Here is a 17,327-nt window from a genome sequence, read left to right on the forward strand (position 1 = left end):
ATTCAGTACACATGCAACATGTTCCATAACACACATAGTTTATTAGAAGCAAAAACCTGTAATTTTAATAGTAGAATGAACATGATATATGGGTGTTTAATAAATTCCATAGGTGTGCGCTGTTCCATCTCTGTAACGGTCCAGGTATCGGAGCGGCTGTCCATGCGGGTATTTCTTCTGAGGCGGGTGATACACTGGTGGCCTATCGTACTCAAACACCGGCTCTCTCATATCTGTGGAATTTATTAAATGATACAATCAACAAGTATAAGCAGTGGTTGTTTTCATTTCCAGTGAGTCTGTGAGTTTACATGCCAGTTCTCATGACACGACTTAGAGGTGAAATTTCTTTGATCCGACAGAGTGTAAATGCAGGTCACAACAGCTTGTTCTAAACACATGTTTGAAGGGCAGATGTCTGGATCACAAAACTAGTCTAAGCCTGTATAAAAGTTGATCATTTTTCAAATGGTTTCGAGAATGGCACATTGGACTTCACTCAAGAGATCGCAGCTTTAGAGAGCATAAGGAATACGTTATGAACTGTTATGTGGGATCCTGCACATTTTGAATGTCTGCCTAATTTTATCCATCCCATTAAACTCATGGAGCCTCTACGAACAAGCTGATGAGTTTAAGCAAGTGTGTTAGTACCCCAGGATGTTTCCTAACAACACTGCATAATTTGAGTAAGGATTGAGAAACATTGAATAAATGAAATCTGCGGGTAACTATTTTGATTTTCTAGAAAATGTGCCTTTCAATACAGGAAAAACAAGAGTTGGCCTATCTAGAATTCTTTTGTGTGCAAAGAAACTTGTGTGTTACTCACTAAATAGCTCATGAAAGATGTTAGTGACAGATTCATCCCACTGGCTCTGAAAGAACGCAAGACCAGCTGGAGTGATCACATGCTGGTGTTTCCTGTAGAAGTCTATCGTTTGGAAAGTCCGCTGCTTCAAACTGTAGCTATGAATATCACAGGGGGAAAATACCAATTTCTACAAACACTCAAAATGATTCTCTAAAAATGATATATTCTAGGCTCCCGCCCAGTTCCACTTCAAAAGGAATTTTACTAGTATTTGCAAAATCGTGCAGAGAGAGTAAAATCTAGAGCTTTAGCTCACCACGAGGAGGGCCGACAGTCACTGCTGAAATCCACAGGGGCGTCTTGTTTAAACAGGATGTAGATGTATCTGTGAAAGCCTGTTCCTCTGGCTGGGAAGGGGCTGATGTAATGACAGACCTCTTCTCCTGATATCAATGCATTTCCCGGTATATTCCCACTATTTTAATTTTCATAAAGATAGAAACTGACATCACCAACTTATCTCGGTCAAGCTTTTCCAAAGAGGAGTTCACAAGTCCATGTGATTGAGGTAGAAATACAAATGCTAAATTAAATGTGCAACAAAAAAAATCAATTGACAAGTGTATAATGGCATAAAAACTTTAGATATGTGACCTGCTGCATCATTTTGTGACTATTTGACCCAGAAACACATTGAGTTTTATGCACTGAAAAACAAATAATTAGAAACATTATAATTATATCTTTAGGAAGCTGAGACTTTCCCTTTTTCTTTTTAGTCCATTAAACTTAAAGGGTTCTATTTTCATGGCCGCGCTAGGTGCATCAACCGTGCACCACGTCATATCCAATTTTTGTGCCAGCGCAAGTGGGCATGGGTGGGAGTGTTTGCACTATCTGTGGGTGCATGCACGCACACTTTGGGTGTATTGTATGTTAATGAAGTGGCGCAAGGCGCAATTTGCTATTTTTTCCAGAGAAACGGGTCATTGCACCAAGACTGAGAAGCACGTCTATAAAATGACAAATTTAGAAACTAATAATACAATTTATATTATTATTATATTACAAAAATAAGTGCTATTACCAATAATATTGCCTATTTTGCCCCACTGAAGTGCTCATTCAATGGTAAGGCATTGATTTTGAGTTGGTATGCAGCTGTAAATTTACTGGTATTAACAACAACAAGGTATATAACATCTATAAAAAATAAAAAGTTAACACCTAATTTAGAAAGGGCTAAATTATTCTTACAGTGAGACTGAATTTGGACTCCTTTCATCAGGCTGATGTTGATTCAAGTCAGGGACTATTTACAGTGCATCCGGAAAGTATTCACAGCGCTTCACTTTTTCCACATTTTGTTATGTTACAGCCTTATTCCAAAATGGATTAAATTCATTATTTTCCTAAAAATTCTACAAACAATACCCCATAATGACAACGTGAAAGAAGTTTGTTTGAAATCTTTGCAAATTTATTAAAAATAAAAAACCAAAAAAATCACATGTACAGAAGTATTCACAGCCTTTGCCATGACACTTAAAATTGAGCTCAGGTGCATCCTGTTTCCACTGATCATCCTTGAGATGTTTCTACAACTTGATTGGAGTCCACCTGTGGTAAATTCAGTTGATTGGACATGATTTGGAAAGGCACACACCTGTCTATATAAGGTCCCACAGTTGCATGTCAGAGCACAAACCAAGCCATGAAGTCCAAGGAATTGTCTGTAGACCTCCGAGACAGGATTGTATCGAGGCACAGATCTGGGGAAGGGTACAGAAAAATTTCTGCAGCACTGAAGGTCCCCATGAGCACAGTGGCCTCCATCATCTGTAAATGGAAGAAGTTTGGAACCACAGGACTCTTCCTAGAGCTGGCCGCCTAGCCAAACTGAGCGATCGGGGGAGAAGGGCCTTAGTCAGGGAGGTGACCAAGAACCCGATGGTCACTCTGACAGAGCTCCAGCATTTCTCTGTGGAGAGAGGAGAAACTTCCAGAAGAACAACCATCTCTGCAGCACTCCACCAATCAGGCCTGTATGGTAGAGTGGCCAGACAGAAGCCACTCCTCAGTAAAAGGCACATGACAGCCCGCCTGGAGTTTGCCAAAAGGCACCTAAAGGACTCTCAGACCATGAGAAACAAAGATTGAACTCTTTGGCCTGAATGGCAAGCATCATGTCTGGAGGAAACCAGGCACCGCTCATCACCTGGCCAATACCATCCCTACAGTGAAGCATGGTGGTGGCAGCATCATGCTGTGGGGATGTTTTTCAGCGGCAGGAACTGGGAGACTAGTCAGGATCGAGGGAAAGATGAATGCAGCAATGTACAGAGACATCCTTGATGAAAACCTGCTCCAGAGCGCTCTGGACCTCAGACTGGGGCGAAGGTTCATCTTCCAATAGGACAACGACCCTAAGCACACAGCCAAGATAACAAAGGAGTGGCTCCGGGACAACTCTGTGAATGTCCTTGAGTGGCCTAGACTTGAACCCGATTGAACATCTCTGGAGAGATCTGAAAATGGCTGTGCACCGACGATCCCCATCCAACCTGATGGAGCTTGAGAGGTCCAGCAAAGAAGAATGGGAGAAACTGCCCAAAAATAGGTGTGCCAAGCTTGTAGCATCATACTCAAAAAGACTTGAGGCTGTAATTGGTGCCAAAGGTGCTTCAACAAAGTATTGAGCAAAGGCTGTGAATACTTATGTACATGTGATTTTTTTGGGGTTTTATTTTTAATAAATTTTGCAAAGATTTCAAACAAATGTTGTCATTATGGGGTATTGTTTGTAGAATTTTGAGGAAAATAATGAATTTTATCAATTTTGGAATAAGGCTGTAACATAACAAAATGTGGAAAAAGTGAAGCGCTGTGAATACTTTCCGGATGCACTGTATTTAACAGAGACGGGCCACTTCTATTAAAATGAATGGGAGAGGTTAGAACGGCCAACCAAGAAGCTCTAGCGCCCAACGGTCAACAGATGTAGAAAGGAAGTCCTGCCTTACAGACAAAGAGCCAATCGCCTGTCAATCAACTCGAGAATGTATATGCGCATTAGCTATACAAGCCGGGAAAACTGCACTTTGTGGCATAATATGAGGTAAAGAAGCACAATTTATGATACCAGTGTTGTCAGATTTGACTGCTGATTTGAAATATGTCATTTAAACGTAAGCTTGGCAAACAGTTTTTGAGATTTTGGTGTTCCCCCATTCAAGTAGATAGGAGCTGCACTGGTATGACTGGAAATAGTCTCCTGAGAGCGTTCCAAATATCCAGAATATTCCGGGTTCAATACAACTTAAGCTCAATCGACAGCATTTGTGGTATAATGTTGATTACCAGAAAAATGTATTTCTTAAAAAAAAATAAAAAAAAGCATAAGTTGAGGTTACAGAGAGTCACTTACAATGGAAGTCAACGGAGCCAATTTTTGGAGGGTTTAAAAGGCAGAAATGTGACGCTTATAATTTTATAAAAGCACTTACATTAATTCTTGTTAAAATGAATCTGTTATTTGAGCTGTAAAAGTTCTCTAAATTGTCATTTTTACTGTCATTTTTAATTGTCATTTAAGTTTAGGATTTTTTGTTGACATTTGGAAATGTAGGTTAATTTTTGAACGTTAAAATACTTTTTCAAAAGTATTACATGACATAACGTGTGTTAAAATCACTTACTAACTGCATCTGTGTAAAGTTATAGCCAATTTCACAACTTTGTTACCATGACGATGTAATGTCAAACCCTAAAATCCTAAAATGACTGTAAAAATGATTTAAACAACTTTATTGCTCAAATAATAAACAAGTTTTAACAGAAGAATTAATGTAATTGCTTTTATAAAACTATAAGCTTCAAATTTTTGCTTTTAAACCCTCCAAAAATTGGCCCCATTTACTTCCATTGTAAGTGACTCACTGTAACACAGATTTTTGCTTTTTGTTTTTAAGAAAAGAAGGAACGAGTCGAAATCAATTTTTGTGGTAATCAACATTATGCCACAAATGCTGTTGATTGAGCTATACTTGTATTGAAGCCGGAATATTCCTTTAAAGCCCTTTATTCTATATTGCATTTGCCCTTATGCAGATTTGCCAGAGTTTTTATAGTTTTAAAAGTGTTTTGGTTAACATAAGTTAACATGAACTAACAATGAACAATTGTATTTTTATTAACTAACATTAACATAGATTAATAAATGCTATAAAACATATATTGTTAATTGTTTGATCATGATACTTAATGCATAACTAATGGAACTTTATTGTAAAGTGTTACCAGTGTTTTAGTTACAAAACCATGGTAACCTGAGGTGAAGCCAAGCATGCATCTTCACTACCATGGTTAGGTGTGACATGATTTCTGAAGAGACTATGGCATTTTTGTGATGAAACACTACCCTAAAAAAGTCTAACTAAATGATAAATACTTTTAGAAACTGCTATAGTTGCAACAAAATGAAAGGTATTCCCTCACACCCTAATGTAGCCTATTATAAAATTAATAAGCTATAGTTATAGTATGATAATATTATATTCTGAAAATATTTGTCTAATATACTACTGTTAATACAGTTAGTATTACAATAGTAAATTTATGGTCTTTAAAGGGCGCTGATGTGTGAAAAGTCTGCTAATTTAGTTTTGGTCTGCTCCTGTTCATTTGTCAATGCTGTGTCGGGCCGTTTAATATGATTTTAAACTAGTTTACTCACTTAGGGTTTTCATAGAAGATTTTACCAGATAATCCTGTGCCGAATTCAAATGGTTTCTGCGACTCGTGCCATACTTCTCAGTGCTTCTTGCTGTGTGTCCACTGGCACGGAAGATATCCGCTCAATGACACTCATAGTGCCCGAACATATTAACATGTATTGACTATAGTAATCGAAACCCTAACCCTAAACCTATAGTGAGTACATGTTGTTAATTAATATTACTCAGTACTTACTTGTGTAATTACACTGTAACAAGGACACTGTAAAATAAAAAGTAACCAAGATGTACGCTGCACATCGCAGTTAAGAGCTCAAGACCGGTCAGCGAGTAAACGCACCTGCTCTGCGCTCGCGCAACTCTGTTCATTAATACAGGTAGCACATAACGCTGTTTCGTTCCACTTTTGAAGTTTTTGCCGGCTGATAATGCTTTACAGAAAACAGCAGCTTATAAACGGAGAGCAAGAGAGAGTTGGTTGAAGTAGCACCAGTGCGACCTATAATAAAATTGTCACACCGACGGGTAAAACTGTCACAGTCTGGAGTAGAGCCCGACCGATATGGGATTTCTGAGGCCGATACCGATTTTAGAGGGGGAAAATTCACTGATTACCGATATGATGGCCGATATAGTTAATTCTTGAGCTGGAATGAAAACAGACCTTTTCTATGTAGATTGTGCACCAATTTTGCACCGATATGAATATGCAAAGGTACTCAGAAGGCTGCTTTCTTAAATATTTTTATCAAAGAAAATTTGACATTATTATTATACACTGTCAACAAATTCTAGAAATGAACACTGAGAAAATAAAGAATAAATAAAAATACTGATGTTTATTAAGCTATTTATTGTATGTTTAGTATCAGTCAACAGCGGACCATTAAAATAAATAAATTCAAATAAAATAAATAGCTAAATAAACATCAGGGGCCAGTTGCACCAGCTATACGTACGTTACAACTTAGCCTAGTTGTGGCATAAATGGGTACCAAGTCAAAATGTATGCACTACTAAATATTTGAGCATTGCACCATTACATTTATGTAGGACATAACGCTATGCATAAACTAAATATTTACGGCAGACTCCGACCAGGAGTAACTGATGGAATAAAAAAGCAGACTGATATTTAATGACATCAATGAGCTCATGTTTTGGTTGACAGGCTTCAGTCCTTTCGACATATATGATGGTGTTGGCATTTACACTCATTTACATTTACGAGAGAGAGAAAAAAAATGTACTTTTAAGCGGCTCTTCAGTATGAAACCGATCTAACGGTGCGTCGCCCAGTGTCAAGTATCAACACATTCAAAATATAATATATTAAAATGAATAAATGTCTATTTTTCCAGCAGTATTAGTATTTATTTATCACCCCTCATTTATTTTAGATAAAGTTCCTATATATTATTATTTACACAGGGCAAATATACTATGTATTAAATCTACTTTAATTACGTATCCTATTTTAATGTCTGGAAAACCAGACTTTTAAATATTACATTTTATAAATGCAACGACTCGAATTGTTCGGTTGAAGGGGGTACCAAACTGTGAATCCTGAACAATACAGTTTGGTGAATACATTAACATGCTGACAAGGTATGAAAGTAGCTATGTGGTTAGCTAGTAAGCTATAAGCTCACTGCCACAGAAAGCAAAAGATGGACTTTATTTACTTTCCAGCATTGTGTCTCACCAACTAGGTAACAACATAGCGTGAAATCAACACTCAACAGACACAATCCACCACCACACCATTATCTGCTAAGCTGCAAATAGATGCTCTGATGTTTACCTTTCAATCTGCTACATTACTGACTGCACTGACTCAAGTAAAGAATAAATAAAAATACAATAAATAGCTTAATAAACATCAGTACTGTATGTTTAGTGTCAGTCAATGGCTGACCATTAAAATAAAGAATAAATTCAAATAAAATAAAAAGCTAAATAAACATCAGGTGCCGGTTGCACCAGCTATACGTACGTTACAACTTAGCGTAGTTGTATAGCTGGCTAACAGCAAACAGACATGAGTGACATGGTTGTCAGGGACAGGGTTAACATTATATTAGTTATATAAAATGATGGGGTCATTGTATATTAACTTTCCAGTATGTATTTCGCAAACTAGTTAGCAATTTACGGAGAACACACCGCTGAACTCCGCCCTGTCTGCAGAACCACCGTCAGTTCAGCTCTGTAAACAGTGGAGTTGGAGCGCGCTCTGTTGGACAAACTACGTAATGACACCAATTCTAAAGCATTGTTTTATGCATTATATGCTCTGAAAAAAGTTTTCATATCGGCGCATATCAGTAAACATATACACCGATACCGATACATTGGTGAAAGTCTAATATCGGCCGATAATATCGGTCGACCGATATATCGGTCGGGCACTAGTCTGGAGAAAAAACTCCAAATTAATTTGCACTTGACCTGCCCATAAGCACGTTGTGCATAAGCTGCTTGCGCCTAGACTTTGCGCATAATTGCACGAAAATATCACAACATCATGGCTACGCCCACTGAAGTGGGAGTATGACGTATTGCGTAGTGCTGCGCTTGAAGCCTACCACTCTTACAGTTTTTGTTGATCAGCTTGGTACCATTATCGCAAGTATGTGGTAAAACCTCACAACTCTTAGTAGAAAACTCAAAGCAGATCATCAAAAAGGCTGTTTTTTGTTCAATTGACTAAGTACAACACACAAAATAACCCAGTAACTTTTCCACCACACCTAATCAGTGTGTTATCAAAGAAATACCTTTCATATGAAGTAACTGTCTTTCACAATGCAATGCTCACAATACTTTTGATATGCTTCTCTTCTGATTTGCGTAAATGCATTTGACCAACACTTAATCCAACTGCTCTTAATGGTTAATCACTGAACCGTTTGGTAAACCTATAAATTTAAAATTGGTTTGTCAGCTATATACAGTATATGGATTTTGAGAACTACGCAAATAAAATGTGTTTGTATAAACATCTAAATTACATGTAACCACACATAATGAATACTCGTTATTGCTAATTGATTTCACATAGTGGTAACCACAATTGGTCACCATATACAGTAAAAGGGGGGGTGCAAACACTGGCAATTTCTTTCAACATTGAGCAGGATAGACAGCAAGGAATAGGAAGAGCTTGTGGACAAGGGATCCATCAGAGAGGTGGGCATGGGCACCAACAGAGAGGTCAGAGAGGTGGGCACGGGCACCAACAGAGAGGACAGAGAGGTGGGCATGGGCACCAACAGAGAGGACAGAGAGGTGGGCACGGGCACCAACAGAGAGGTCAGAGAGGTGGGCACGGGCACCAACAGAGAGGTCAGAGAGGTGGGCACGGGCACCAACAGAGAGGACAGAGAGGTGGGCATGGGCACCAACAGAGAGGTGGGCATGGGCACCAACAGAGAGGTCAGAGAGGTGGGCATGGGCACCGTCAGAGAGGTGGGCATGGGGCCCGTCGAAGGGTTGGTCATCAGAGGGAGGCAGAACATTTGTCTCTAATGAAGTCTGGGCCATCATCGTTGATCATGTGGTGAACCGAGGCCTTACTATGGCAGAGGCTGCCAGATTAGTTGATCCAAATCTAAAAAGATCAACCGTCAATTCTATCATCCGAACATTTCGCCAAGAAAACCGGTAAGTCTGGAGGATATATACTATGCTTTACCATTACATTTACAGTAAATTGTAATGCATGTAAATTCATAAAACACGTAACAGTATTCTTACAGTATGATCTATTGACAGTATACTCTGTTCTATGCTTAGAACTGACAGAAAACCCCATAATGTTGGCCGTGGCCGTGTGCTGACCAACCAGCAGGAGTGGGCAGTGGTGGAAATGGTGAGGGCCAGGAAAGATATACGGCTGTATGAAATAAAGCAGGCAATTGAGGAGAACAATTACGCCTTTGCTAATGTGGCATCCATCAGCCTACCAACAGTAGCTCGCCTTTTGAAGAGGCACCAGGTATCAATGAAACACATTTACCTGGTGCCTTTTGAGAGAAACAATGACCGGTTGAAACAACTGAGGGCTGAGTATGTTCAGGTACAGCACTATATACTGTATTACTGTTACTATTTGATGCATCGCCTACTTCATATGTATACTGGAACTACACTGTAAAAAGAACTAACCGAAATATATTTTTTAGAGGGTGATGGTGCTTGATGCTGATGTGAACCATCACAAGTACATTTTTGTTGATGAATTGGGCTTTAACCTGGCCAAAACTCGTCGCCGTGGACGGAACCTCATCGGCCAACGGGCCACTGTCCAAGTGCCTGGACAACGTGGAGGAAACATCTCCATGTGCGCAGCTATCTCTGAAGATGGGACGTAGGCCATTACTTGGCTCCTACAACGCTGCAGATCTCATTGAGTTTCTCAATTAAATTGAGCCGGCATGTCAAGGTGAAGGGGTCACCTACGTAACTGTGTGGGACAATGTCAGGTTCCACCATGCAGAGGTGGTTCAAGCATGGTTTCAGGCCTATCCCCGATTCATGACCCTACCTGCCCCATACTCTCCTTTCCTCAACCCTACTGAGGAATTTTTTTCAGCATGGAGGTGGAAGGTATATGATTGCCAACCCCTTCGCCAACCTCCTTCAGGCCATTGATGAGGCATGTGATGACCTCAGTGTAGGCCAATGTCAAGCATGGATTCGCCATACCAAAACGTTTTTCCCAAGTTGCATGAATAATGATGACATTCATTGAGATGTGGATGACAATCTATGGCCAACTGCTCAAGACAGGCTTGATCCAAATTAATGTAATGTGCGCTAAATGTTATGTTTTGTTTTCATTTAGTTCATTTGTTTTAACTGTGTACATTTGATTATACAGTATACCTTTGTTACAATTATATCTGAAAATCACAATTTGCCCAAATGATTGTAGAGGATGTCTTTATTGATCACAACTTGATTGCACGTAGGACAGATATTATGGAAATGATACATTCTGTAAATGTTGGGTAATGTAAGTGTATTGCCTAATGTGAAAACTGTGTAATCTGTCTTTTACAGTACTGTAGCATATTACTTTCAGCACCTCTAAGGGCGATTTGAAACATGTATCTTGCATTGTTTGTTATTGGATTCACTGGTAGTTAAAACGACTAAACTGAAAAGATATCATTATGTTGTGTTTTGGTGATTAAACCATATGTTTTCATGACTTTTCACAAGAAAATTTTGAATCAATGGTTGTGTGGTGAGAGATGTTTACAATCCAAATGAATGCACAATGGCAAGTTTTGAATGAAAGACTGTCTGTGTTCCAAGTGTGATGAGTTTGAAGTTAAGAGTTGTGAGGTTTTACCAGATACTTGCGATAATAGTACCAAAGCGATCAATAAAAACTGTAAAAGAGCCCAAAGTGGGCTCTCCATCAAAGTGCAGGTCACATATGTGCTTTAAATGTGTTTATTAAAATTCAATAGAATGCGCAATTTTATATAATTATTTCTCCAATGAACATGCACAGATATTGTGAGATTCATTATAGTTACTGACAGGTTAAGATTTTAATCTCGGGGTACTTCAAGAAAATAATGAGGCAATATCACAGTTACAAGTGCTGTATGAGACCGCATGAACTGTTGTATAAAAGAAATAAGTTAATATTGAGAAACTGACATTTCAGACACATTATGGGCAGATATTTTGTTAATTTTTGCTACGCTCGCAAAAATGGTTGCAAATGTATGGAGCTAAAACAATGACTAATGTATTTAAATCTGAAGTTTGTTCATTTGAATTCTGGACAGTAAAAAAAAAAATACGTTTTTTGTTGCATGTTTATAAATTTGTATTTTTAAACAGCAGGTTTTCTTAATTATTTATTTTAGAGGTGGAATTAGCTGTAAATATTCAGGTTGTAAAATTACAGGTTCAAGAAATACTTATTCATTGTTCTAGCTTCATACAAATCCAGCCAAAGCAGGGTCAACCATTGGAAATCTATGTAGTAAAAACGCATCAGTTTCATGTTTATGTCTCTCATCCACACTAGAATGTCATTTTCCTCCACCAGAAATGGATCATTTAGAAAACGCTCTCCATTGCTGCATACTTTGGAAAACGAAAACGGATTAGTGTGGATGTGGCCTCAGACAACTGGAGTGATACAAACAGTGAAGCGTCCCAGTGCAACTGAAATGCCACTTTTCCAATCAAAATAGAGGACTGGATCTAATTAGTGTTGCATAATTAAGATCACGATGAGTTCAGCTCTAGGTGTTGGGATTTTAGCATTGCTGAAATAAGCTTTCATATGGTTCGCATCATACACGATAAGCAGAAATACTCACACCAGCCAGTGCAGATACTCCTGCTCACCATCCAGGAGATGTTCATCTGCAAATATCCAATATCACTTAATTGCTGTCAGGTATTGTGTCGCCCTCTTGAGGAGGAACATCATAATGCATTTGACTAATTGCCATTAAAGGAATATTCCAGGTTCAATACAAGTTAAGCTCATTTGTCATTATTTATGATGTAATGTTGATGACCACAAAAAAATATTTTTTTATGTATTTTGTTTTATAATTATTATGTAAACATTTACATGGTAGAGATATGTACTTCACACATGTACACAACATTTCATTAATTTGTTATTAAACATTGCAAGAGTCTTCATATGAACTGATGATTGAATCAAAGAATCAGTTTTATGACTAGTGGATTTGTAAAGCATTATTTTAGCGTTAGCGATAAATAATAGTAAACTGTAATTCTGTCATCTTTTGACATATCAAGGTGAAATTTTGCACAGTACTTCAGTGATGTCATCTTGAAGCCTGTTAGGTTGGAAAACACATTAGTCAAAATGGCATAAGATTTTTTGGACATACGGATATTGAGACAATGTGGACATTTACATAAATGCGCACCTTTCAGCCAATTTATATTGTATTCATTTTTGCTAAGACATGTGTCCTACACATACATACCCAGTTTCAATTCAATTTGAGCTATGGTTCAGGAGGAGTAGATTTTTGTAGTTTTGGACAAATTTGCATTGTACAGGAAAATCCATCATGGCAGACTTTATGGGTTCTAGAGGCTTTTTTGTTCCTCATGAGAAATGAGGAATATATACCAGGTTTCAGAAATGTTGGACTTATGGGGTGGAAATGGCATCACTTTGAAAATGGACAAATTTCGGCGTGGCCTGTAGCGCCACCTATAGGCTCACGTGGGCCATTTTTGGTGTGGTAGATACTCGTGGCCTGTAGTATCAATGTGCCAAATTTCAAAACTTTTTACCAAGGAGATCTTGAGTTATTGGGCAATTTAGAGCTACAGGAATAATAATAATAATAATAATACCGGAAGAATCCTAATCATGTTTACAGTGAGGCACTTAAAACGGAAGTGAATGGGGCCAGTCCATTAACAATAAAATACACACCGTTTCAAAAGTATAGCCACAAGATGCAAACAATATACATGTTAACATGATTTTAGTGTGATAAAATCAGGGATTTACAAGAGTTATGGTGTTTACCAGATTACAAGGTTTACTGGCTTAAGTAGTCATGACAGTGAAGTTGTAAAATTGAATATAACTTTACACGGAAAAGGTTAGCAAGTGACTTTATCACAGTAAAATCATGTTAACACGTATGATGTTTACATCTTGTGGCTATACTTTTGAAACAGTTTGCATTTGAATATTTATGATCTGGCCCCATTGACTTCATTGTAAGTGCTTTACTATAAAACCATTTTTTTTTTAATAAACAAGGGGTGATTCAAATTAATTTTTGTGGTAATCAACATTATGCCACAAAAGCTGTCGGTTGAGCTTAATTTATACTGAACCCGGAATATTCCTTTAAGCCACAGTAGCATATTTGAAAACCAAATGACGCAAAAAAAACAAAAAAAAAACATTATTTACAGTTTTATAATCGCTCATCTTAGAAACCAACTCTTGGATGCTTTAACTAAATAAAACTGGCTCCATATATGAGCACAGCCTATTAAAAAAACAATAGAATGGAATAGAATAGACTTAATGTAAGCAAGTCTATACCTGGGCTGGTTAGCAACAGCGTCCAAAGAGAATTCTCTTCTGCATCAAAACTTATCTGAGGTGCTTGTGCAGCCTAAAGATTTTACACAGAGTGGAAATCAAAGTCTGTTTACTTTATTTCAAAACAGAGTTAGTTTGAGTACCACTCAGCTCGCCTCACCTGACTTGGCGTTAAGTGATTCCCATAATGCACCGTTGCACTGCTGTCATCTCCGTACGTCACTCGCAGCATGACACGCGGCACAAAATACGCCATGGGAAAGAGGTCCTTATAGATTCCATAGTGTTCTGCCAGTCTGTGGATGTGGTGCGGCCCGTTTGTCTTCTCCCATTCCGCCTTAACTCTGTCCAGGGGAATGCAAACTGGAGACAAAATAAAATCACGACTTAAATTTCAGTGTGTTGCTCACACAAAGCTATGGTATGACTTCTAAGACTTAGAATATAATGCACAAGTCAAATGGACTATTTTAATGATACTTTTGCAAGCTTGAAAGCTCCATTCATTATAATTACATGGAAAAAAAATCAACCAACTACATTGTTCAAAACATCTCCTCATGGAAGACGGTGAGTTATACAGAGTAAATTGTAATTTTTGGGTGAACTATTACTTAAACTTCAGCTGCGCATCACTCACAGTTGCACAGTCGAGCATTTCTCTCCAGCTCAGGGTTCTTCTTGTTCTCCTTCATCACTTTCCTCCTCTCCCTCACTTCCGTCTTCCTGGAGGGCTGCTGGTAAGGGAGCCCGATGTTGACCGGCTTAACAGCTGCACACAAAAACATCAAAATCCCATGAGACGTTTCTTAAAGGGATAGTTCACCCAAAAATGAAAATTCTCTCATCATTTACTCACCCTCATGCCATCCCAGATGTGTATGACTTTCTTTCTTCAGCTGAACACAAATTAAGATTTTTAGAAGAATATTTCAGCTCTGTCGGTCCATACAATGCAAGTGAATGGTGACCAAAATTTTAAAGCTCCAAAAAGCTCATAAAAGCAGTATAAAAGTAATCCATACAACTCCAGTGGTTAAATCCATGTCTTCTGAAGCGATATCATAGGTGTGGATGAGAAACAGATCAATACTTAAGTCCTTTTTTACCATAAATCTCCACTTTCAAACAGCCCTCCTAAGAGTTCTTTTGTTTTGTTTTTTGGCAATTTGCATTCTTTGTGCATGTCGCCACCTACTGGACAGGGAGGATAATTTATAATAAAAAAAGGACTTACACAGGCGGCCAAAAGTTTGGAATAATGTACAGATTTTGCTGTTTCGGAAGGAAATTGGTACTTTAATTCACCAAAGTGGCATTCAGCTGATCACAAAGTATAGTCAGGACATTACTGATGTGAAAAACAGCACCATCACTATTTGAAAAAAGTCATTTTTGATCAAATCTAGACAGCAGTCATCACTCCAACACCTTATCCTTGAGTAATCATGCTAAATTGATCATTTGATACTAGAAAATCACTTGCCATTATATCAAACACAGTTGAAAGCTATTTGGTTCATTAAATGAAGCTTAACATTGTCTTTGTGTTTGTTTTTGAGTTGCCACAGTATGCAATAGACTGGCATGTCTTAAGGTCAATATTAGATCAAAAATGGCAAAATAAAAGAAACAGCTTTCTCTAGAAACTCATCAGTCAATCATTGTTTTGAGGAATGAAGGCTATACAATGCTTGAAACTGCTAAAAAACTGTTCACTACAGTCTTCAAAGACAAAGAACAACTGGCTCTAACAAGGACAGAAAGAGATGTGGAAGACCAGATGTACAACTAAACAAGAGGATAAGTACATCAGAGTCTCTAGTTTGAGAAATAGACGCCTCACATGTCCTCAGCTGACAGCTTCATTGAATTCTACCCGCTCAACACCAGTTTCATGTACAACAGTAAAGAGAAGACTCAGGGGTGCAGGCCTTATGGGAAGTATTGATAAGAAAAAGCCACTTTTGAAACAGAAAAACAAAAAGAAAAGGTTAGAGTAGGCAAAGAAACACAGACATTGGACAACAGATAACTGGAAAAGAGTGTTATGGATCTTAACCCCATTGAGCTTTTGTGGGATCAGCTAGACTGTAAGGTGCGTGAGAAGTGTCCGACAAGACAGACACATCTATGGCAAGTGCTACAGGAAGTGTGGGGTGAAATGTCACCTGAGTATCTGGACAAACTGACAGCTAGAATAACAAGGATCTGCAAAGCTGTCATTGCTGCACATGGAGAACTCTTTGAAGTAGTTTAAGAAGTTCTGAAACATTAAATTCAAATTGTAATAGTAATTTATCGCATTATTAATGTCCTGACTATACATTGTGATCAGTTGAATGCCACTTTGGTGAATAAAAGTACCAATGTCTTTCCATAAGAGCAAAATCTGTACATTATTCCAAGCTTTTGGCCCCCAGTGTAATTAATGTTCTGTTTCTCACCCACACCTATCATATAGCTTCTGAAGATATAGATTTAACCATTGGAGTAGTATGGATTACCTACAGAGCGGAAATACTCTTCTAACAAATTTCTAAGAAAAAAAGTCATACACTTCTGGGATGGCATGAGGGTGAGTAAATGAGGAGAGAATTTTCATTTTTGGGTGAACCATCCTTTTAATTCCATCAAAGTGATGAGCAGGCCCAGTGCAAGGAGGGAAGGCAATCCAATGCAATACCACTGTGCTGGCACAACAGATTATGTTTCTGTTGTTGTACTGGTTCATGGATCAATGGCTCAGTCAGTGATGATTTACCATCCTGTTTCTCCTCTTCTCTGTACTTCCTGTAGGTCTTCCACCACACCTCTTTCCTGTCAGCCTCCTCCGCCGCTCTCACATAGCGAGTGTAACTACGATATTTCTCTAGCGAGTCCAGCTGCGTCCAGTCAATGTCTTCATTGGGCATCGGACCCAGAGGAGGGGACCAGTGACCCAGAACAGCTGCAGACAGACAGGGGGTCAGTTTAATAATAATAATTATTACTATTATTATAATACACTTCATTCAGAGCACTTTTCATACAAATGGTAGCTTAAAGTACTTATACTGTATGTAATGCAATAGAGAGGTAGACAGACAGAAAGATAGACAGAAAGATAGACACACACAAACAGACAGATAGACTGAGGACAGACACACAGAGGATAGGACAACAGACAGACAAAGGACAGAAAGACAGACAAACAAATAGAGAGATTGACAGACAAACAGATAGATAGATAGAGAGAGAGAGAGAGAGAGAGAGAAAGAAAGAGACAGAGACAAATTGATAGACAGATAGATGATAGATAGACAGACAGACAGATAGATAGATAGATAGATAGACAGACAGACAGACAGACAGACAGACAGACAGACAGACAGACAGACAGAAATCTAAAGTGCACAAGATCAACAAGGAAAGGTCATTCGCTCGCGCGCGCGCACACACACACACATTCACACATACAGCAGCACTTCTACACATCACGGCACATTTACGCGAGCCGATACAAATAATCTCCGCGTCCCTCACCTGAGGACCGCAGCGCTCTCGCATTATTCTTCAGCCCGAGATCCACCGCTGATCGCAGCAGAACACACGCCGCACTGCGCAGCGCCATGTTGAACATACAGACGCGGTGACGTCAACTTACAGAACGCGTGTGACGTCACCACGTCTCTGCGCTCCAGTG

At 38.6% G+C, this 17,327-nt stretch overlaps 1 protein-coding gene across 1 annotated transcript; it reads right to left on the reverse strand.

Annotated features, from left to right (window-relative positions):
- Positions 1-21: 21 nt before the first annotated feature.
- Positions 22-17,298, reverse strand: mrpl38 (mitochondrial ribosomal protein L38). The gene is made up of 9 exons (XM_051674910.1): positions 17,168-17,298; positions 16,407-16,592; positions 14,283-14,414; positions 13,803-14,005; positions 13,643-13,715; positions 11,907-11,952; positions 1,131-1,289; positions 833-969; positions 22-233 (listed from the first exon to the last, which is right to left on the reverse strand). The coding sequence occupies exons 1-9, from the start codon at positions 17,262-17,264 to the stop codon at positions 97-99; spliced, it is 1,170 nt and encodes a 389-aa protein (XP_051530870.1). The 5' UTR covers positions 17,265-17,298; the 3' UTR covers positions 22-96.
- Between the last annotated feature and the right edge of the window lie 29 nt (positions 17,299-17,327).

The sequence above is a fragment of the Myxocyprinus asiaticus genome, chromosome 36, assembly GCF_019703515.2.
Source record: "Myxocyprinus asiaticus isolate MX2 ecotype Aquarium Trade chromosome 36, UBuf_Myxa_2, whole genome shotgun sequence".
In the NCBI taxonomy this organism is placed as follows: domain Eukaryota; kingdom Metazoa; phylum Chordata; class Actinopteri; order Cypriniformes; family Catostomidae; genus Myxocyprinus; species Myxocyprinus asiaticus.